Below are 24,122 nucleotides of genomic sequence, written 5' to 3' on the forward strand. Positions count from 1 at the left end.
TTGGAAACTTTTTAAGGGGGTATCATAAAATCTCAGAGGAAAGCTCTCGTTTTTTTTTCAACTAAAATGTATTGCGCGCCCGAGATGCACAGAAAACTTCCATGATCGGTCTTTGTGGAAACCTTTTTTTTTTTGGTGAGTGTGGAGGAGTGAAGAAGAAAGGAAAACTGTATGGAAAATTTAGGGATGTTGTCAGGATGAATGGATTTTATTCCAAATTATTTCAAACTTGCAAAAAGACAATCTCTTCAGGTTTTTTATTTCACTGAATACTGTGTGAATTACTTGAAAGCTCTTCAGCATAATTTATTTGTGATGTTTTATGGACCTTTTTACATAATTATATTTTTTTTTCTTAGAATTTCCACCAAGATAAAATCAAGTTAAAAAAAAAAGAAGCACAAAGAATGTTTACGTAGAAAAAATGAAATGGGAATTAATTCAGTAGAACCCCTTTGAGGATACCTATACTTTCTCTAATCATAGTATTTGATGAGAAATATAATGTGCAACCAGTGCACGTCTCATGGCAATTGAAATGCACAGAAAAAAAGAACCTCAACACAAATTCTCCTTGATATAAAATCATAAACAAGATAGAGTTATATACAAACTGTGCTTTTCAAAGGGGGTGAACGATGTTTACTAAAATGTTTAATATTTTGCTTTTCAGTAATGCTGGACGAACCGAGATTTGCACAACCAATTCCCAACGTGACGGTAGCTGTTGGTCGTGACGCCAATTTACCCTGTGTCGTTGAGCATCTCGGAACCTACAAGGTATGTATCTTTTGTGCCACCATATAGTACCTAAATAATTTCTCTTGTTTGCAGATAAATTTTAATGCTGCCCAATTTATCATTCACTCCTGCACATGTTTACCCAAAATCCACTCCTTCTGAAACATTCAACACTACATTCTCGCCCTAGCGTTCATACCATGTAAATGAACGCTCCATGTTGACACTATCGTATATATGTAGCCCATGGAAATCCTTCAGAAAATGTCGAAATTTCCACGGCAAAGGATTTATTTCTCATTTCTCCTTATGCAAAATTCAGGACATCCCCACATATGTGGCGTATTTTATTCTTCCACCATGCTGTGAGAATTTAAATTTTGTTAACTTTCTCCTTTACGAAAATTTTAGCATATTATTTTGAAGATTGCGAATATATGGATTGTCTACTATGTAGGTCTATGATGGAATTTAGGTCAATTTTGTATAGGTCGCCACTGTGTATAGAGGAGCATAATTAGTTTTCCATTTTAAGCTCTTTTTGACTTAAAATCACGTCTATAGAGCGTGTTAGTTGGTATAAAATTTAAAATCCACCCTCCCAAAAAGGGTGGTGCTACCTGTGAAAAGTTACCCCGAGGGGGTGGACCAATGGAAGTATGGGGCATGGAATATCAAACAAACGAACCATTGCTGGTAATTCCGCAACTTTCCCATGGATTTAAAGTCATTCCTTTAGTAGCAGAGTGACTCCCAGGTACAACATGACTTTGACGCGGCTATTAAGGCAACACACGACACATCGTGCTACGGGGCGGAGGAAGTGCGGTGCGAAGCTCATGATGGAGAGTTCAAACTTTTCTCATCATGGAAAATGTCGCTCAGAATGGTGACGAGAATGTCGGATGTCTCAAACAAAGTGATTTCACAATAGACACACACAGACAGCATTTTGGGGGATTATGCTTCTGCAATGAAACTTTTCAACCACGTGCCATGCTTTTCATAGAAGTCTCCATACACAGATTTAAAATTCTAACTTTCAAATTCAATCCTAAGACCGTTTAGTTTTGGTTAAGCCCTGCCCTGGGTTTAAGCGTTTTCATATTCAATAAAAATATTTTCTATATATGAGTTGTAAATGATTTTTGCAGTGCAAAATGGTTCAATTTGAACTTTTGTTAAACTTGACTCTCATTTTATTCTTATTAAATTAGGTAAATAATCAGTCCCTATTATGGACCCAAGTCCCTTATGTATTTATGAAAAAACGAGATGATTTTCCGTAGGCTTGACAGGATATTTTGTAATAATGAGATTAGTTCTGGATGCATAACATAAGTTTTAGGATGCACAACGATCATTTAAGGATGCACAACATTCATTTTTGGATGCATAACATTGTTTTTTGGATGCATGAAATTGATTTTTGGATGTTGGATGCAAGACATTTTTTTACATCTATACTGCAATGGGTTAGTAATATTGTTTAAGGTGAACCAAGAACTGCGAGCTTTAAGATTTAACGCAAGTAGCTGCACCATGACCGCAATAGTTACACTCAGCCCCTATGGACATGTCTACAGAAAATCAGGAAATCGTTTTCAATCATTTAATAATTTTGAATATATTTTTTTTAATTTTTAAAATCTTACCTCAATGACTGTGCATAACGTCCTTCTCAAACGTGAGATTTTGTAAAAAAATAATGTGCATATTAAATCCTAAAACTACTTCAGCATTAATTCTTCTCTTTACTTTAAGTAAAGTAATCCAATAAGCTGTAGCTTGTATATTGTGCTTGTAATAAAAGACAACCCCACGAAACTTTCAACTTCCAAAACTCTGTGAGAGCAACAAGATGTCTTTAATCAGCAAGATTTCTCCCACCATGTGTATTCAATGAATATTTCACAACTCCTTTATGCATACATATGTATATAGGGTGAGGGTGCGAGGGTTGGGAAAGTCAATGAAACTGATCTGATCACACTGGGGAGATGTTCTTATACGTGTTAAGGAAATGTTTTACTTTATTGATTTGATATTGGTATTCGATTAGGCAGGGAAAGCTATGCGGGAAGTGAGATATAAAAATACTTTGGAATTGCTTGCACAACTTCCGCCCCATCTGCTCGTATTATGTATGAATGAGAATAGTAAATGAGGAAATTTATGATTCGTTTGTGGAAGACATGAAACGACACAAGAATAATATTGAGTATTCCATGTGAGTGTGATCATTTCCTTCTCACACTACGGGTATAGAGAGACTGGCAAATGCCATAAGATATGGGAGTCACGATGGATAATAGCAAAGTACTGTAACAGCTTCCACACTAATTTATCTTATTGATTCTGCAATCTACAGTCCGCGAGGGACCATACTCACCCTGAGATATGGAATATGGCTTCTTTATACCTCCTCATACTGTCTCTCAAGGCATTTCGAGATATCCAACATTGGGTCAGAGTTCATTATATGTGGAAACAGTAAGGAAAACTAACTAATTTATATGGCATTGGAAACTTCTTGTACATTTTGCCCACAAAATGTTTTCCAATGCGGTGCCGGGGGTATTCTTATGACTTCACTTGCCCATTGGTTGACCAGAATGTGGTGTGGTGGGTGCTTCAATATATAAGAAGGAAGACCAAATGCCGTATGGACACGAGGGGGGAATTAAAGCTTTTACAGAGGATGAGGAAAATATATGTAGAAGTGAACTTACATACATATATATGTAATATCTTGGACGCAAAAGTGAACATGGACTATCTCTTTAGGCGCTCTCGCAGCCTCAATGGAAGCTTCTCAACAAGATATGTACTTACTTCCCTTTACTCTCAGTGTGAGCTTCTTCCTGCTCTGTCTTGGGCATTATGGGTAGTTTATTGAACATGCCCGATAGCACATTGGGATTAACGGAAAAGCTTATGTTTGTGCACTAGCAATTTAACAATAAACTCCTCACAACCAAAAGTTTTGATTTGAAATTTTAGAGATAGTCAGGAGCTTATGATTTGGCAATAATTTTACAGACACAAAAACTTTCCTTTCACTCAGCAAAGAAACTTTCACCCAAAATATCCACAAACTTTTGGATTTCCGCCTCTTCCCGCATCACATCATCTCTCACCAACTATATATGTATGTTTTTGCTGAGGTATGCGTGCTGTAAATGCGCTGACATTGCAAAATTTTCGTGTATACCTCACATTACAACACCTTCCAATTTACAATTTAATTATTTTCTACATGCAAGAAACATCTCAATGAACGGCATACAAGTTATTAAATCATACACTATACAAGTCACACCATTGCACCCCCCGACCCATTAACCCATTGTGCATCAACCCTCACCAGGTATGTTCTGAAAGGTGATATGCGTGGGGGGAAGTAAACTCGGTGACAATTTGAAAAGTTAACAATTCATCAGAATACCATTCTACGTGGTAAAAAAATATAGGTATACTCCTTCCTTTTCAAGCTCAAGCGTTTGTGGAGTTATTCCGCTCCATGAATTGAGATAAGCTATTTGGTATTCAACGGTCAATCGTCCAGAAAATCGGTCCTTCTTATATTTTATGTGCAGAAAGGATTACACATCCATTGATTACGTTGGAAGGATGTCTACCACAATGACAGGGAGGGCAAAGCTTTAACAACCTCATATTGAAGCCACACTCTATATATTTGAAGCCATGCGCTTAGGAAGAATTTCTCAGAAGGATCTTCAATTACAAGTCTCTGCGCGCTGTGGTGGCTCATTGAAATTGGGAAATGTTGAAAATTTGCAACAAAAAATCTTGAATAAAATACAGATTCTATTCATATCTCGATTATTCTATTCTTGGAAGCCTTAGAAAGCTTAATGTTTCCCTTGAAAAAATCCTGATTTTGCAATCTTAAAATAAATAAGTCAAACTCATCTAAAGAATTAGACTTAGGACTTGTTTCTTAGAGCTAAAAGAATCACTGGGAAGCATAAAATTTATCTACCCTTCAAATATCGACATTTTCCAATCTAAAATCCTATTGACGAGAAAATGCGAGAAAAGGAATGAGAATCAATATATTTTTAGAGAATACACGATACGTCCTTTGTCATGTAACGACCACCATAAATCGAGAAATATTCAACAAGTCCAAAAATTCTTGTAGCGGTCTCCTTGTCGGCCTTAAGCAAACATTCCAAACTTCTTCCGCAATTTTACCTATAAAAAAACTTTTCTTCAATAAATAGAAAATCCCATTTATTCATGTGCAGCAACTTTTCATGAATATGTGTTGAGAAAGGAAATATTCCCCCCCCCCAACATATCCCCCCGGCAACTCGTGTGGTGAAGAAAAAAGTTTCTTTTAGCAATTTTATATGCGGTAAGAGGATAAAAGGGAGTTTGAATTTGTTCGATTGTGTAACGTTGAGCTATTAAAACAATATTTCTAATCTCGTCCTTATTTTTATATATACATATATGCGGCTATATTATGGGGCTATGTGTGGTCCCTCTCCCCCCTCCATGTAGTGCTTGCGCGTCGTCCTGAATTCCCACGTGCTGCAGAAATACTACACTTGGGAGGGATGTGTATCCCTTTCCCTCCGCATTTATGTAAGCAATAAATATCGGAAAAAAGCAGTCAAGTGTATCCTTTACCGGAGCCCATATACGCACATATGGGGATACTGGTGGGAATATGTATGTATGTAGAGGAAGGAGTGCCAGGGGTTTTACGAAGGAAGTCAGTTGACGGTGTATATGAATAATTTAATGGACAAGAAAAGCGCTGGTTGTAGTTTACCCAGCAGCAACATAAATTCTGAAACTTTAGACACTGACACACATATATACTCTTGGCACCCACACCCAGACTCCAATTTCCATACACCCCCCCCCCCCACACACGAAAGACACATCCTGGCAAAAAGGGGTGGTTTTGGATGGGAAAACAAAGTGCACACAATATTTCCTTATTTTCTTCTGCTCTCATCAATAAATAATAGCTGAACTGATATTATTCAAAAAGGAGCAAAAAGAAAATGGGAACCAAATTGCAAAAGAAAAAGAGACATCACAACCAATGTAGCAATGCAATGTGCTAGTGCTTGTAGAGGCTTGATTTGCCTGTATATTTGCCTTCTTCTGTGTTCTTTTGCAATATTGACTGGATTTTGATTAAGTCATGATTTGATAAGAGAAAATAATACAGCGGGGACTCGCAATAGGGCTCATATCAATGGCTTTATGATAGTTTTTCCATTTTATCGATTTAAATCGTTAAGAATTAAACTTATTTATCTATGTAGAGAATTTTTTTACTTTGCCCCTGAAAAAAGGTGTAAATTTACCGAAAGCTTTGAGAAAATTTTATTTTTTGCTGAAAGAAAATTTATTCTTAGCTTCTTATGTTTTCTTTTAATAATCTTTCATAAGAAAGACATTTAGAAGATGTGTAAAAATAGTCTTAAATTACGAAACCTCTACTATGTGCCTCTACTGTATAAAAGTACGATCTGAAGTAGGGCAGAATATATTTAAAAATTTAAATCGCCCTTTAAATTCCGCAAATTGTTCACACACCCTTTTTCATGCACTAAAAGCCACCTCCTCCCTCAACCAGCATATGTCGTCTATTGTGGGTGGAGAATAGCGTCAAAGATAAGCCTGTCGCGTGATTTCGCCAAGTGTGTCGTTTACAGCAGTTTGAGAATACAACTCGAATGTGTTTCCTCAGAGGCCCTCTTAACATCTGCACAAGTTCAATATAGTGTGCAATACTTCCAACATAATTTCTTCTTCTCACATTGCTGGGAGAGAGTTCCCTCTACACACGTAGCTTCACGACCCAGGGTGTAACTATTAAATTGATATTGATCTTGTGCACACAGTGGCGAGGCGGGGAAACGACACTGGGTCAAGACTCCAGAGATAAACTAACATAAAGTTCAAAAACGACAAAATAAGAAATAATGGCAACGATGGCAACATTTCCCATCTTATGTTGCAGCTACACACAAAGTATCCTGTGTGGAGAACATTACATATGTCTAAATTATATTTCCTTGCTCCAGAGGAGATGTTTTATAAACTTACTATGGGAAAATCTCCCTTGTGCATCCTCTCATTTCTTCCTTTACACCCTTTTCATACAAAATATCCTTTCTTCTATACATGATGGAGTTATTTTGCCTTTTGAAAATAAAAGGACATCCTCCTCATTTTCCTATATAGAACCCCCTCGTCAGTATGAATTCATAATTTAATGAAACAAAGCGGAATCTTGTGCATAAAAATTTGTGAAAAAGAATTTTTGGGAATTTCCAAGGAAATTCGCCATACCCAAAAATATGCATAGATATTTGCATTTTAGGGATGGTGTTTTTTGGGGGGATGTTGTACAGTATGGTGAGAACTCTTGTTCAGCGTGTAATCATTTGAATAAAACTTTCCACCACTTGCATTCTGGTAAACCGACATGAATGCTGTTTAGGAAATTCCTATTGAATAGCTGCCTTTGCTGGGAGTTAGCAATTCAAATTATAAGCACAAAATTGTCAAACATTCCTTGCTGGAATACATTTTTTTTCTCTCCTTCCTCCTTGACAATTATTTTCCTCGTGAATACAGTAAACAGAAAATTTCAGAAATACAGTCAGAAAAAAAATTATAAGGAAAAATATCCATAAAGCTACCTATTTTTGTATAATACAAATAGTATTGTAAAGTCAAAACGTTGCTAGAAAGCATAAATGATGCGTTTTCTTTATCTTTTAAATCTATAATTCTATAGATTTAACGAGTTTCAATAAATCTTTTTTGTTTTATCAAATTTCTTCAGTTATTGATCCTCTAAGCCGAAAAATAGAAAAATGAATAAACTCCTTTTCTTCATTCACTAAATAGAGTTATCTTCAATAAATTCAGACAAAATTGTGACTTTTATCCTAAAAACTTTTGTCGTTATTTGAGAAAAGAAATTCATTATGATAAGTTTCATGAGAGATTATAAAATAACTGAAGTTTATTAGTCGTTTAAAAGTTTCTTTTTCGGAGAGTTTCCTTATTGAAACTTACCACGTATCCGTTCGTTGATATTAATTAAACATTATATATGAATTTTGTTTGAGGCGATTTTCTCCGAAAATGACGTAATATTTGTTTGAGGTAAAGCAACAGGAAGGAAAGTTGTTTGTCCTCAATGAAGCAACATTTTCGAAAACTTTTGCCTAGCAACATTCTAACATGTTCCAGTATTGGATTACTGTTGAAAATGCATCTAAAATGCATGAAGAATTGAAGAATTTTCCGTAGGCGTTGATCTCAAAACAAAACAAAGACCCAAAGTTGTTATTTAATTAACACAAAAACGGATTCCTCAAGGAGTTTTCCAAGTAATTTTCAATAATGTTTTTTTTTTCTTGTTTTTCGTTTTTCAATTTCCCTCAAAAGCAAGCTTGACATTTAGGGGGTGCAGCAGCAATATCCTTTGTGATGCGCGGTGTTTGATTTCTCGATGGAAAAGTGTCTTATTTAACGGAAAGTGCTGGGAAATCGTTTGCATGTCTAGTGCTTGGAAGTAAGACCACTTTATTCTTGCCTTTCAATTGCAAGTTCATTGACAGACACTCGCAGAATCACACGTCAATAGCTTTTGAGGGAGGAAGCTTCCTTGGCGCTTTGGCGTTTTCCTTTAACATATAGTATGATGCTCCTATATGAGGAAAAGGAGGAAAATGTCGAGGGTAGGGTTTCCTGCATCTTCCCGTATATGTGCAAAATTGAGTGGCGGTGTGTGTCTTTTGTATTGCATGGCATTTTCCCGCATGGTGGAGAAAAATTAAATCGAATTTAGTGCTTTCACTGCGAGCTTCTCAGGAAATGTGCGCGTGATTGCTGAAAATGGAGGGCTTTCCTGCATGACAAAGGAAAATGCAATAATGAAAAAACTTTGTTTCCCAAACTCAATTCTGGCGACATTTTTTCTGTATATTTCGCTTCATTTTTTTTTACATATTCCTGTGCGACATTAATTTTAACCACAACCATTTATGGTGGCATTGGAAAGATGACGAGACCGTGGCGTGAAAGTCATTTCGCTAAACACGTGACTCATATTGCGGGATATTTGTAGGTGATCCAACGTCTTGTGAATACTTTACTTGTATATGGCATATACAACCAGAGAGAATACGATACATGTTGGGGATGGGCGGGGGCTGTGGGTGGAGGTCTCTGCAGTAGTGAATACGAAGAGCCATGCTCTGAGAGAGATGAAAAGCATACAGCAAGAAAACGGCGCAAGTGGGGATGGAAAGCACTCAAGCTGATGTGTGTGCTTCTCATTCACAGAAAATTGTTATTTCAGAAATATGCAAAAGAATACCCAATGTTGGGGGCGGGGGCTGTATGGGGAAAACATCAACTGTTTGACGATGGGGGTGGATGGAGCAAAAAAAAAACCTTCCAGAACAGTTAAACCGATTGGATCTTTTTTTTCGCTGAAACCGCACCGGAGATCTGCTGTGGAGTATGGAAGAAGTGGATTTTAATATACTTTCCTCGCAACCACCGGACAAATGATCAGATTAAAATTAATTTCCGTCATTCTTATCCACTTAGGATTTATGCTCTGGCGTTGTGCTCGCCCCGGACTGTGGCGGGGAATTGAGATATGAAAATTGCATGAATGCCACCTGCAGATTCATGGACTTTCACCACCCCCTCTATAGGTATATTCCTCCGGAGCTCCATAAGCGCGAGAAAAGTTTCACGTGAAACCGCATCCACCCCGCTGTTAGTGCTAAGACGAGAGATTTCGCTTTAATTTATTTATTTGTTTTCTCGTGTTTTATACCCCTCTCATGCCACGTCTGCATGTGACTGGGTGTGTTGTGCATTATTGTAGAGATTACCAATGGGATACACAACATAAATCTGCAAATCGATATAAATTGGATTTCTCAAGTCGTTAAAATGCGAATAAAACTAAAACACGCAGAGCTTTAGCAATCGCATCCTCCTACCCCAACTGGTAATCCCATTTTAGTCCACCAATATATGAATTTATGCATGCTACATTCAAATTTTGGGTAATGTGCAATCTCGCCTCTAGACAATGCAAATCGATGCTTCTGCTGCAATATGTAGTTCTAATAAAATTCTTCGAGTCTCCGAGAAAATTTAATAGCTACGACGGAGAGTGTTGAATCATATACCACATGTGGTAATTTTATGTGTGTACGGAATATTCAATAGTTCGAGATGGAGGCGCCTGGTAGTTCCAGGGATATTTCTACTTTATGCCACTAATAGAGCTATATTTTGCAGTGGAGACGCCAGGTACCAGCGAGGAAAAATCAAACATAATATAGTTTTTTTTTTGGAAAATTTGGACCTATTGCACAGGAATTCGCTCGCTGTAGATAGAGCTTTAAATTAAATAATAAATCTAAATGGAGGCGCCTGGTTGTTACTGAGCATTATTATGTTTAATTTCAATAATTTTAATTAATTTTACTTTTCAATGTTGAGGAAGTGAAAACAAGGGAGCTGACTTGTTCAATTTTCCTCGTTTTCTATTTATGCTACGTTTCGAACACATTTTACTCTTTCCTCAGGCATTAATATTTGGGGGTTTTTCTGTTGATTTTATTGTTCCCTTTCCCTTGAGTATTACTTACGGTTCTTTTCATCATAATGGTTTTATGACATCGATGCATAAATTCCTTTCTTATCAGACTTAATAAGAAAAAGCTTTCTAATAGAAAAAAAGGAACAATCTGTTCGTCTATTATCTCTTCAAAATCACAAAGCGCCTTAACCAAGGTCTTAACCTTCCTTTGAAGGAACCAAGAATAACATTCAATGGCGTGCTCAATATGTTCACCCTCCTGTGTGTGATTTAAATTATATTCGAGTAGACACCTGCTGTGCATGAAGACTAATTTTATATGGTAAAATCCTGTCTTTCAGGTTGCGTGGATCCACATTGACAGGCAAATGATACTAACAATTCACCGCCATGTGATTTCTCGGATTCCCCGCTACAGTATCACATACGACAACGCCAATACATGGTTGCTCCATGTGAGTCAGGCGCAACAGGATGATCGCGGTTATTACATGTGTCAAGTGAACACGAACCCCATGATAAGTCAAGTGGGGTATCTCCAAGTTGTGGGTGAGTTTCTTGGAATTAGGTTGGTGGTGTTGGTGGCTTTCACCCTCAAATGGGGGATGGGAATCAAAATGAATTTTCCGTGTCAATTGTATATGTGTGCTATGTCGTCGTTTTCCCATTGACAGTCCCACCGAATATCCTCGACATCGAGAGCACACCCTCTTCTGTGGCTGTGCGTGAAAATCAGAGTATCAACATGACATGCCGTGCCGATGGGTTTCCCACACCAAAGATCATCTGGCGCCGGGAGGATGGTCAATCGATTACGGTGGAACGGAAGAAAAAGGTCATGGTCTACGATGGGGAGCAACTGCAACTCATTAAAGTGAGTCGCAATGAAATGGGAGCTTACCTCTGCATTGCCACCAATGGTGTTCCACCTTCCGTGTCCAAGAGGATTATTCTCGATGTGGAGTGTGAGTTATTTTTTTTGCTGTTGTTATATTTTCCTTTAAATCCCATCACGTAAACTGAAACTTCCCTTTGCACTTTATTGTTATCCCGTCGGGTGGTATTAAATGCTGCATTGCCACGGATGCCATGGATGCTATATGCCAGTGTAGTGCTGTGATAAAATTATCTCTCTATATACATAACTTTTACCTACCTTGTGGTTTCCTCTTTGGACACTTCCTTAACTAACATTTCTATTAACAAATATTTCCTTTACTACTTTGTTGTGTGTTCTATTTGTAGTTTCTCCGATGATTTGGGTGCCGAATCAATTGGTTGGGGCACCTGCTGGAACGGATGTAACAATTGATTGCCACACGGAAGCCCATCCACGTGCCATCATCTACTGGGTTTACAATTCTGTGATGGTGCTACCCAGTAAAAAGTATCTAATCGATTACACAGAAAACTCATATCGGGCACACATGAAGCTGACAATCAAGAATCTCCAGAATGGTGATTTCGGCAATTACAGATGCATATCGAAGAATTCATTGGGGGAAACAGAGGGATCAATACGAGTTTATGGTAATTTCCCCACCGAACAAAACCACATCCGCCTCTCATTTACTATAAAAATACACTTATCTATTCAATTTCACCATAGAATGTTAGGAGATTTTTGGCGCATGAAGAATAGAAAATCTATCTGTACTCAATCATTTACTTCCACTCCGTCCCCCCGCTCATCTTTCTCTCTTTCTAACTTTCTTCTATGTGCAATGCCTGGGGATGCTGCGGGGATACACATAGAAATACCACAGCCATCATCACCATCAAAGCAAATAACACACGTGGTGTCGGCAGAACCAAAAGAGAGTAAGTGAATTTTAAACGAAATTCAATGAGTCCCCACATATTTCAGGAAGCCTCCCCATTTTTCGAAAAGCCATCGTGGAGCCACATCCATACCACTATAACCCATCCACCACGAGTGGGGAATTTCAATTGGATGGCAGAGGTTCTTATTTTATCCGCTCCACTCGCGCTGGATTTATATACGGATCGAAGTTCCATCAACAAATTGAGTTCCTCGATTTCCACTTTGCTTAAAACATGCAATACCACCGCATTTTTATAACCACCCTCCCCTTTTTGTGCCCTTCTTCTTTTTTTCTCCCCTCGCAGCTACGCCACTCCGGAATGACTCTTCACGAATCATCCAGCCCGAAGTGGTGTTCTCCATGAGGACACCAGACAGCAATCATGCATCCCCCAATACAGCAACGGGTGATCGCAAAGGTACCCTCGCCATTGGTCAGAGTGTCTTCTACACGGACTTCCCACCCAAGGAGTACGGACACTCATCCAGTGACCACATAGCAGATATCAGTCATATCCTCAGCTACATATCATTCCTCCTCCTAACGCTCCTACCACCACGGATACTTTTCTACGCCTGTTGAGTGTAGTCGATCACTCAAATTGTAGATCGTTCTTGCACATAAAAAAAAACCAAAATAAAACCCTTTAGGAGCCAATCAGTATTACCAATTTATATTCTTAGTAATTCCTAAAATAAATCTATTTTTATTCCATTCGAAATTCCTTAATTTCTTATTTTTCAAAAGAAAAAATCCCTAAATTCCTCATAGGAAGGATTTTTTTTGTAAAAAAAACTTCAACGAAGAATTATGCAAAATATAGTTGAATTTTTGTTGTTAAAGAAAAAAGTCTTCGATGAAATGATAAAGCATATCTTCCTTCGACATAATCTAAAATGCAAAAAAAGTGTAACATATCTCATCAAAATGTCTTTATATGCTTCTCAGAGTTGTTAGAAGTATCAGAAAGCAGACAAACACGAAAAACTGCTCTGAGAAGTACATCAAACGGGCTCAAATGTTAGATGTTTAGGTTATTTATTTTTATGGAGTTGAATTAAGATATCTTTTAATAACTAACTATTCTATCCATATCAACATACAATAATAATTTATAAGTAATAATCTAAAGTCTTTGATTTATTGCTGGACGTCAGGTTCAACATATAAAGTTTAATTCTGGATGTTGGCAAAGCTCATATCATGGCGAGGCAACAAGGGTGCAATTTTTTAACCCAGATTTATCCATTGAACTATATTTATAACAATTAGAATTTTTTATTGACTTTAATTGCATAAATGGCATAAATGAAATTATCACAGCTAAAAGGGCATAAAAAGTCCTTATTTTCACGAAAATTCAATAGATTTTGTTAAAGAAAAAATAATTAAGAAACTTTTCCATTAATTTTAAAGGATTTCAATAGAAAATTGACTTTTCATGGCAATTTAAAAAAATCATTTTTTGATAAATTGTCTTGAATAGTCAATTTTCAAACAAAATTCTTGAAATTTTGCGCAAAAAAGATCTAACATTTTTCTTTAACCGAATCTTTTCGACTTTTTGTGGATATAATTTAATTATGACATTTTAATTATGACATTTTTATACACACAAGGTCAATAAAAAATATTTTTTCGAATGTATGTATAGGTATATACGTACATATGTAGTACAATGAGAAAATGGGTTAAAATATTTCTTTTTACAAAGAAAAAACTTTAAAAAATGTAAAAAAAAATAAGAGATTATTTTATTTTTATTTATTTAAAATTCAATTAAAAAGTCAAAAACTTTCAACAGAAAAGAGGAAGTTTTTAGAGTTTCTTAACGTCTAAATTGGTTTCTTACCTGTTTTCCTTTCATTTTTTTTAGTAATTTATATTTTTAATAAAATTAGATTTATTGTTAATTAACAAAACAACATCCGAAAGTATTGAAATGCTGTATCTTTGTAACATAAAATATATTAAAATACAAAAAAATGCCCGTGAATTAAAAAAAAAAAAAAACAAAATGAATTTCCAAATACCCATAGTTGCATTATACCTACCTATCCCCAAAAGTTGTCCATTTAAATGTTGAAATTTTGACTCCATTTTGCTTCCAGAGAGTTGACACAATGAAGTCAAATGTGAATTTTTAATTAAATTTAGCCAAGAAGACAATTTGATTGTGAACAATGAGTTTCACGAATTTCATTAATTTCCCAAAAATCAATCATCGCAACGCATTCTGAAGTAATGGAACGTGGTGTTGCATGAGAGCAAACTACACATAATATTGCATAAGGGATTGGAATTGAATTTTAGAGAATAAAATAGAGAGACTTTCTAGTTGACCCAAATGGATTTTTTATTATTCCTTCAATTTTTTATGTCTAAATTGTAAATATATAATTTTCAACCCTAATAAAACTAGAGAGTGGAATTTATTGCGAGATTTTTAGAGTGAGTTTTATGACGTTAGATAAAATTATTATGAAGGATATTTTAGTCAATAATGCCGTGCTATCAAATCTTGTATTGTAAGATAAAGAAGAATATTGTAAGTATATATTATGAGGAAATAAAAAAAACTTATTGAGTCTTATTGAAATGCATTCGAAGAGAAAACGAAATTTAAATATTGTAGAATTAAGAATTTATTGCAATTTTGTGGTGTACAGAAATTTACTTCTAAGTTTATATTTTACGTTGTATAAGGAAAAAAAAAGAAAAGAAGAAACTATAAATTATTAATATGATAAAATAAACGAAAGAATTTGTTCAGTGTTTGACTTTTTTCGTGAAAACTTTACTAATGCTCAACAACGCCATTTTGTACGCCATTTTCCTACGTCAATTTTTGCAAACTTTCTAATGCCTTCTACGTGCTTTGTTACGGTTTGTTAAATTCCTATAAAGCAGCTCCACACTAAGCACAATCAAGCTCAAAAGAAAGCCACAAATTAGCAATGCATGAGCCGAGAAGAGTCTCTCAACGTTAACAATAAGATCGGTAGCTTTCATCTGACGCGTACATTTAGGCTGCGGTGTCTGATAGAAATCCTTCGTTCGATACGCAACCCCGGTTTCAACGGTCTTCCTCATGCCGTAGATCATCATCTTCCGGTACGGTGAACCCTTTCGCACCATGCTGATCATCATGAAGGAGTACGAGGGGAAGAGATCAATTTCAACTAAATCACAGATTTCACGCTCTGTAAAGGTATCCCGTATGATTTTATATGCAGCCGAGACGTCAATATGAAACGCATAACCGCCCTTTTTCACCTTTGGCATCCCAACATCGGGACGCAAAAAATTCTCTACTTCTTGATTATTCTTATCGAAGTATTTTATGCGTTTTCTGAACAATTCTTGAGCCACTGGGTCGGTTGTTCTCTGTAGTTTAAAAATCAATTGAAACACAAATTCACATGAAACATAATTAAGATGAAACATAAAGGACGCCAGGGACGCCATAATTGATTATTTTCCAAAGAGTTTTAAGAGAATATTTCAATGATTAGCTGAAGCTTTAAAGGAAATAACTCCCCCGATAAGCTTGAATAAATCTTTATCAACTCACCACGAAGAAATCTCGAGTGTAAAGTATATCTTCAGCTCCAAGTTCCAGGTTACTGTCGATTAGATTTCTCAGGGTTTTGATTGTTTTAGGTTTCTCCATGAGGAGTGAACCAACAATACTTGCTGAGTAATACTGGAAGGTGAAGAAAGCAAACAAAACGAGAATTTGCATTGCAATACTGCCAGCACAGACATGAGTTGGTGATTCCTTTGCTTCAGTTCCTGTGTGTAAAATAGAGTTAAAGAAAATTATGAATTTCTCAATAAAATTAACGTTGTAATTTACAAAATTTTGTGAGAAAAATCTTATTTGGTCCGATTTGGGTCATTCCATTTTTTTTTTATTCAAAACAGAGACACAACTCTCATGCAATGTACCCCACCCACTCTATCTCCTATGTTTCACCCATCTGAATGACAACGAAACGCCCAATTTACGGACTGTCCTGATGATCATACAAGCGGAAAAATATTTGTTTCATTGTGCTTTATTGGCTGGATTGCACAAATACCCCACTCACTGAGAGACGAGCGATTTACTGCGACGAAAAAAAATTCAATCCACCGAGACAACTAAAATCGATTGTTTGTTTAAATTGCCAAAGGCAATTTCATTTTGAACGCAACTATCATCTCTACCTATATACATTTTCTATCTCTCAATAAAATCCTAAAATCCACAATATGTTGCGCTTTGTATCTATACTTTTAGGGGTAAAATGGAAGTGTGAATTGGTTGGGAATTGTTTCCATTGCACGATTTTTTTTCTACGATTCTCCTTGATTCGCATTTGCATAATGACTTTTTCCTTATCAACATTTTTCAATCGCTTAATGATGCTGTTTCAGGAAGTAAAAAGGACACGAACAGGATTTTAATTAATCTCAGGAACGGAGCCAATGTCGTCGTCAGAGGTACCAATGGGTGGGTGTGAGAGTGAGAAAATATTGTAAATCTATTGATTTTGGGATTTAATGCTGCAAATTTGATCTTCAAGTTCCACTAATTTATAGTGAAATGTCTTAATTAAGAAGAAAACCAGCCGGGTAAGAAATTTCGACGGGGGCTAAATAATTTATTACACGATGCGTAAGGAATTAATTTTGAGGAAACATTGAGTTCAAACATATATTTAAATTTTAATCTTTGGTCTAAAATCTCAATTTAATATTTTTGTATTAATTTCAATGATTTTAATTCCTAAAATTCATTAAAGAAAATATTTATTTTTTATCTATTCAAACTCCCTAAAAAGAAATTCAAATTCACCTGTACCACTCTCTCGGATTAACTAAAACCCAAATCTGCGTGTAAATCACGACTCTTCGCCATAAAGTTAATTTCCTGCAAGCTTCCACGACTACAATTCTAGTAGCAAGGGATGTAGGCTGTGGGGGAAATTGATTTACAGTGAGCTTTATGCTGCGTGGGAGGGTACGATGAAATATGTGCGACCATCAATTTTATTGCCTGATTACCTTGTTGGGAGATGGCGCGAATGAAGAGGATGACACTCCGCGAATAGCGTTCAGCGGCCGTTGGATGCCTAGCGGGAGCAACAGTTCTGTTCGTTGATTTTTCCTTCTCATAATTTTCAATAACACCCCTGCGACTGTTATGAATTTTAACTACACTGCGCTCCCCACCCACAACAGCTCCCGCGTTGGCAATCACAGCTTTGGCAGTTGCCTCGGTACGGATGGTGGCCCCCATCTGCCGATAAGATCGCTGTGGATGAGTGCCCTCTGGGGTAGTCGCGGGTGTTGGATGGAACAGCAGGTCACCACCCCTTTCAGCCTCTTCGCTTCCTTCCACACCATCGGCTCCATCCTTTTTGAATTTGTCATAACTGTTTGGCTTTCCTTTCGTGTCGTCACCCCGACGAAGTTTTGATTTATTTCCGGGAAAGTATTTTCCCAAACTTTTAATGGCATTGCGAAAAATGAAATTTGATGCAATATGCCCACTTTGAGTGCCGCCACCACCCCCACTGGGGACTCCATTAACACCATCTGGAAATGTTTGTGTTCAATTTCAATAAACATCGCCCTTCCCCAACCCTCCACCCCCCCTTGATAGCGTGTCAGAATTGTTTATATTGGACTACAAAGCAACTAATTTATTCATTACGTCGTGTAGAAATTGCTGACCTGTATTCTCGACAAATCCCTCCCAGTACATAATATAGCCTGCAAATGATATCCAGATGACACCCACTGTGGCAATGCTAATCCATACGTACTTTGTGAAAGGAATAATAAAAACGTCGCTTATTAGCCCTTCCTTGAAGGGGTGGCGGAAAATGAAGCATGGCCTAAAGAGAAATTTTGAAGAAATATAACTCATATAGAAGCTTATAAAGGTCCTTAAAAATTAAGCATATTAATTCAATTCAATTGGTTGAAGCTATAAGAACAAGAAGTTAATTCTTAAACCTTTTTTTTGAAATTATGGTAGTTCTTTAAAGATCTACCTTGTAATCCATATCCCAACTGTAAAGTCAACGACACGCGCTCGTTCTTCTCGAATGTAACCTGGTGATCCACCTAATTCAGCTTCTCCGCGCATTAAAAATCCAATCATTCCGTCGAAAGTTCCATTTTTTGGGTATCCCCAGGACTTTGAATGCATCGTTGGCATACTAAAGGTTAACCAAAAGATTTTATTCATATATTTTCAATAAAAAACATTTTTTTCAGTTTTTTATAGAAGCTTTTTAAGGACATTAAAAATTTAAAAAAAAAGAACAAGATTCGTACCTAAAGTTGAACATATCTTTAACGTAGGTAACAATGGTGTAGGTAAATCGATGAGCAGAATCCAGATGCTTTTTACGTGATCCTCTCACGTAATCTTCGAATGTTTCTTCGAGATCTTCAGTGATCTTAATAAAACAGAAAAGAAAAAAAAGCTCTAAATTCATAAAAGAATAAATGTGCAAAATTGATCCTTAATTCAATCCTGAAGAGAAGAAAGCAAAAGAATTTCCAAGACTTTCAAAAGAAGTTTTTCTTTCATAAAAACGCTTTCTTGGAGCTCTTGAAATTTTAGTTGCTCCTCGAGTTCTTGATAATAAAATTCTGAATTACACCTGTGTGTTTATTTTTCCCTAACTGCAAAAAAAGAAAGGATGGAGATTTTCCGTAACTACCAGAGAGATTCTTGGTGACTACCAGGCGCCTCCACTATGATTTAAGATTAATTAATAATAAGACGGAGCTTTTTCGACACTATCAAGCGAGATCGCAATGATTTCTCATTTAATTTACAAAAAATTAAGCTTTTTCGTGACTACCAGGCGCCTCCATTGCAATTCTTCATTTAATTACGATAAGTCGGAGCTTTTTGTAATTACCAGGCGTCTCCATTGCATTCAAAATGTAAAAAAGCATTCAAAAGGAGTGCCTGACTTTAAGTAACCAGGCGCCTCCACTTAATTCTATATGTAGCTACATAATGTATATTACTCACCACCATCATGCAGCGAAGTGGTACCAAATTCAAATTTTTGCGACGTATTATAGTTGTATCGTGAGTAACCAACTGAAAGTTTCCATTGTTAATGTGTGGCTCGTACTTCCCCATGAATGTCACATTGAGACTCCCTCCGAAGACAATTCCGGGACTCCTGCAAATCACATTCATTTACTTGGTTGAGACGGTTGAGACATTCTAGATGAAATGGAAAGGGAAAACAGCAGGAGAAAATAATGAAATGAAATATGGTGGGGAATATTTCAAAAAATAGAGCACTCCAGCGAGAAATGTGGAAGCCAAGTTGACGCGGCAGCTGCTTCAGAACAAGGACAATTTTTCCAACCCACTGCAGTCATGTATTTTTCACAGCTTTATAACTTCTGCAAACGAGACGTTTTGTGTGACCAAATAGGAAAAAAATCCGTGAGAGTGTGCCGAAAAATTCTATTTTGGGAGTGTGAAAATTGAAAATGCTTTATTGAAAACCTTGAAAATGTACAAGAAATGATTTTCGGGGAAAGAATTCTGATAAGACTTGCTGGTAGAAATAATAAATAAAGAAGAGAATCAAATTGAATGTTGAAAAATTTAAGAAAAATACTTAAAGTATCAATCAATATTCTTGGAAATGAAAGAAAACAATTTTGCTTTGTCCACAAGAAAATGGAAGGCGGGGAAATTTTATGTGAAAATGATTTAAGGAAAATCTCCAACAAAACAACATTAAAAGAAACAGATTTGTTTTTAACACATCATTAAATCTACGAGGATACAGGTCAGTGGGGAGATCCAATAATTGTACCAAATGCACCTTTTTATGCTCCTAATTTTCCACTCAAAACTCACAAAATCGTTCCCATTATTATACGGAGCACTGCATGAATCAGCAGACTCGTATAATATTTATTTTATACGCTTTATGAAAATATAAAATGGAATTAATTTTTTAATTTTATTGTACAGTCTCGTGGTCATAAAAATCCCATAAAATCCCCTCCATATACCAAAGGAGTATGACGGGAGCATCTTTCGACGATGAAACCCCCATGGAGCGAAGATTCTTCAAGTAAAAATCTTCATCTTGGGGGTGGTGGTGGTGGCATTTCGGGTTGAATTTAAATCATCTCACCAGATATCGTATAGCCAATAGCTTCCAGCAGCTGTGTACGCGGTTGCATTGCTATGACCAAAGTTCTCATCCCTCGTTGCCAGCATTATCTCCGTACTAACGTGAATGGGGAGCTGCTCGAAGACATTCAATGGCACAGAACGCACATTCTCCAGCAGGAGCCAATGATTGCAGGATTTGAAGCTCTGACTGAAGGTGGCAAGCTCCAGCAAGATCCTCTCGCTACCTTCGCACTCCAAGTCCAAAATTATTATTTTTCGAAACATCTTGCACGCAAATACATCCCATAGATCACTCCAGACATTTATCTTCTCAACACTTTGCATTTTAACTTGCACCCCAGCTTCCATTAATCCTCGGGATGCCTCAATGAGATGCGTGTTGGTGCACAGGAGTAAATTCACAGTTCGTATTTGCTTGTACTTTGCAACAAAGGTCCTAATGATATCACCATGACTGAAGGCACCTTGGGGGGTAACCAGTACGATGCAGTAAGCAAGGATAAAAAGACCAAAGCACTTTCTGCGGCACATTTCGCACATTGAGAAAACATGAGAGGATTCCTTCTGCTTTATATGTTGTGTGTGCTCATTGTGGGGGAGAAATTTGGATTTTCTTATGATGGAATTTGTCATTTTGATGGATTGATGTCTAATTCGTTATGCAAATTGTTCTTCAGGCTGTCAAGACAGGAAAATGATCATTTTTCTTCATTGTTTGGTCTGCCCAAGCTTATATATGGTTGCTTTTCCTCCGCTCTCTCTTGCCTAATGATGTATCATTTTCCACTTGCAACTCTTTAACTATATATCCTATGTCCCTTTGCTATGTTCTCTTGCATATGAATCGTGATTAGATTCTACATTTTACATAAGTAAATTATTAATGTTGATTTGAGATAATACATCCTAAGAAAACCAGAATTTATCTTTTAAAGAATTTTAATCGTTTTAATAAATTGCGGGTGTATTTAAAATGTCTTCCCGGTAAATGAAAGACGGTGCCGACGAAATCAAGAAATTGATCATCAAAACATGGCGGCTCTAGCGTGGCGTGGTTTCTCAATCATGGCATCTAATGGCGGACATTCTGTGTCCTAAATATTTGATTTGAGAATACTCCAAATATTCTAATTTATTAGAGATTTATAAGACTGAAAGTTAATACAAATCCAAAGTACAATAGATTTTTAATAATAAAAAAAGTTTTTTTTATTGTTTTAGAAAGGATAAGAAAAAGACAAAAATTCAAAATCCTGAGAATTTCCTAATTGATTTTTACTTTTATGTACAAATTCTATCAATTCAGTTCATCACTCTCATTCGGATAAGCAACATTTCTAAATTTTTATGGCTTTTTCTATGTTTTTCCCGCTTTTCCTGAAGGAAAATGCATTTTTCCGTTTTTTTCTTGATTTTTCATTTTCATCCGTTCACTTTCGCCACTTTCGCCGAAAAAAAGCAGCGGCGGTTAATTTTCGGAAAAAAATTTCCCATTTCGGATAATTTTCAGCACATTTCGGAAGAAAATTTCGCGCCAAAACTTTTGAATGTCAAAAATGACATCCGGCCTTCTAAGAAGAAGATCAAAATCAAAACAAACATTGCAATTTTTGCTTCTCGATAATTTAATTGGAAAAGAAAGGAAAATAGGCATTTTCCAGCAATGAAATTGGTAAGTTTGACGTACATTCATTCATTCTTGCTTCAATGATGTATAAAATAAGGATTTTTACCTTTAGTACTGCTTAAATGGGGATCCGGCAAAGCCCTGCAGCATCCTCAGCTTCAAGGAACTTCTCATTATGCTCGATTGTGGGCTCAATGTGAAGACTGTGCTGAATTTCCTGCCCCTGCCGCTTGTCCAGAGCTCACGTTTCAGCTCCCTGCCCAATTTTATCCCTCGAGATCACGATGCTCAGATTGATGGGGAGCTGAAAGAGTGCTGCGGGAGAATCTTTGTGGATTCAACACCGGAATTTGCACCACCTCTGGATAAAATTGTGGATTTCTCAGAAGTGGATGTTATCCTCATTTCCAACTACATGAATATGCTGGCACTGCCCTTTATCACGGAGGGCACGGGATTCAATGGAACAGTGTACGCCACAGAGCCTACTCTGCAGATTGGAAGATTTTTCCTGGAGGAGCTTGTGGAGTACATTGAAGTGGCTCCGAAGGCTGTTGTGGCGTCTCAGTGGAAGGATATTTTGCACGCATTGCCTGCTCCACTGTCAGAATCGTACAAACCAAAATGCTGGAAGCACATCTTCTCCATGGATGCGGTACACAATAGCCTGGCAAGGGTACAAATTGCCGGATATGATCAGAAACTGGACATCTACGGTGCACTGCAGGTTATACCGGTGAGTTCAGGCTTCTGCCTTGGATCTAGCAATTGGATTCTCAGCTCTGGGCATGAGAAAGTGGCATATATCAGTGGATCATCAACTTTGACGACGCATCCCAGGCCGATTAATCAGTCTGCTCTGAAGTATGCCGACGTTATCATCATGACAAGCCTCACACAGGCACCCCACGTCAATCCGGACGGGATGCTCGGGGAGCTTTGCATGAATGTGGCTGTTACGCTGCGCAATGGTGGCTCTGTTCTCATCCCTTGCTACCCATCGGGTGTGGTTTATGACCTCTTTGAATGCCTCTCGACGAATCTTGACAATGCCGGGCTCTCCCAGGTGCCAATGTTCTTCATTTCCCCAGTGGCAGACAGCTCCCTGGCCTATTCCAACATCCTGGCTGAATGGTTGTCATCTGGGAAGCAGCATAAAGTCTACATTCCCGATGAACCCTTCCCACATGCAATGCTGGTGAAGAATTCCCGCCTCAAGCATTTCAAGCACATCTACTCGGAGGGCTTCAGCACTGAATTCCGGCAACCCTGTGTCGTCTTCTGTGGCCATCCGAGTCTTCGTTTTGGGGACGCGGTGCACTTTGTGGAACTCTGGGGCTCCAATCCGATACACACGATCATCTTCACTGAACCCGACTTCCCCTATGTGCAAGCTCTCGCTCCCTTCCAACCTCTCGCCATGAAGGCAATCTACTGCCCCATTGAGACGTCGCTGAATTTCCAGCAAGCAAATAAACTCATCAAGGAGCTAAAGCCAGGATGCCTCGTCATCCCTGAGAGCTACACCCAACCACCGGTGATGGTGCCCCACAAGGTTGATCTTGTGATTGATCAACTTCCGGACAAGCAGTTAATCACATTCAAACGTGGCGAAGTGGTGAAACTTCCGCTCAAGAGGAAACGGAATCGTGTCTACCTCATGCCGGAAATTGCCCAGAATATTGTTCCGCATGAAGTTCAGCCTGGAATGAATGTGGCCAGTGTTACGGGAATCCTTCAGGTGAAGGACAACCTTCACGACATTCGACGCATCGAGGAGGATCCCAACAAACTCTCATTCCCGCTGAAGGCTTCAAAGTACGAATGGGGTGCCCTTGATATTGATCTCTTTGTGAAGAAGCTCACCCAGGATGGCATAACGGACATTAAAATGGAACAAAATGGACCAGGTGTGATCATCCGGCTGCCCAATGAGGAAACAACCATTGAAATTGGAAGCAATCAAACCCACATCGTCTGTGGCGGGAAGCAGAGTCTTCGGCTAAAGCTCAGGGATCTTCTACTACAATGTGTACAGAGTTTTTAGTAAAATAAATATATTTTATTTTATGAACTTTCAAAGATTTTTTTTTTATTATTTAAAATTTT

General features: G+C 37.4%; 5 protein-coding genes across 7 annotated transcripts in view; 2 read left to right on the forward strand and 3 right to left on the reverse strand.

The window, feature by feature from the left end:
* The window catches only part of LOC129792419 (lachesin), an 83,980-nt gene extending 70,804 nt beyond the window's left edge, over window positions 1–13,176 (forward strand). For all 3 annotated transcript variants that reach the window (XM_055831475.1, XM_055831476.1, XM_055831477.1), the window contains 6 exons: window positions 674–780; window positions 10,720–10,927; window positions 11,053–11,343; window positions 11,624–11,908; window positions 12,134–12,199; window positions 12,509–13,176. In XM_055831475.1, coding sequence (XP_055687450.1) covers window positions 674–780; window positions 10,720–10,927; window positions 11,053–11,343; window positions 11,624–11,908; window positions 12,134–12,199; window positions 12,509–12,786 — 1,235 coding nt within the window. In that variant the 3' untranslated portion in view covers window positions 12,787–13,176. The remainder of the gene's footprint in view (window positions 1–673; window positions 781–10,719; window positions 10,928–11,052; window positions 11,344–11,623; window positions 11,909–12,133; window positions 12,200–12,508) is intronic.
* The window catches only part of LOC129792365 (transient receptor potential cation channel subfamily A member 1), a 1,125,827-nt gene that overhangs the window by 17,616 nt on the left and 1,084,089 nt on the right, over window positions 1–24,122 (reverse strand). The window lies entirely within an intron of this gene.
* The window catches only part of LOC129792430 (PIH1 domain-containing protein 2), a 927,269-nt gene that overhangs the window by 17,616 nt on the left and 885,531 nt on the right, over window positions 1–24,122 (reverse strand). The window lies entirely within an intron of this gene.
* On the reverse strand, window positions 15,064–20,917 carry LOC129791532 (uncharacterized). Its single transcript, XM_055829692.1, has 8 exons — window positions 20,385–20,917; window positions 19,250–19,406; window positions 18,538–18,662; window positions 18,252–18,419; window positions 17,929–18,092; window positions 17,249–17,790; window positions 15,779–15,985; window positions 15,064–15,591 (listed from the first exon to the last, which is right to left on the reverse strand). The coding sequence occupies exons 1-8, from the start codon at window positions 20,915–20,917 to the stop codon at window positions 15,064–15,066; spliced, it is 2,424 nt and encodes an 807-aa protein (XP_055685667.1).
* On the forward strand, window positions 21,945–24,095 carry LOC129792387 (integrator complex subunit 9). Its single transcript, XM_055831390.1, has 2 exons — window positions 21,945–22,058; window positions 22,126–24,095. The coding sequence occupies exons 1-2, from the start codon at window positions 22,050–22,052 to the stop codon at window positions 24,058–24,060; spliced, it is 1,944 nt and encodes a 647-aa protein (XP_055687365.1). The 5' UTR covers window positions 21,945–22,049; the 3' UTR covers window positions 24,061–24,095.

The sequence above is a fragment of the Lutzomyia longipalpis genome, chromosome 3, assembly GCF_024334085.1.
Source record: "Lutzomyia longipalpis isolate SR_M1_2022 chromosome 3, ASM2433408v1".
Lineage (NCBI taxonomy): Eukaryota > Metazoa > Arthropoda > Insecta > Diptera > Psychodidae > Lutzomyia > Lutzomyia longipalpis.

Bases quoted from the DNA above. Each gene is read 5' to 3' on its own strand.
- LOC129791532 (XM_055829692.1), bottom strand. From the start codon at position 20,917: ATGTGCCGCAGAAAGTGCTTTGGTCTTTTTATCCTTGCTTACTGCATC. The intron at 18,663-19,249 runs GTGAGTAATATA...TGTTTTATTAAG, and splicing joins CACTTCGCTGCATGATGGTG to ATCACTGAAGATCTCGAAGA. The intron at 15,986-17,248 runs GCAATAAAATTG...ACTGAAGCAAAG, and splicing joins TCTCCCAACAAGGTAATCAG to GAATCACCAACTCATGTCTG.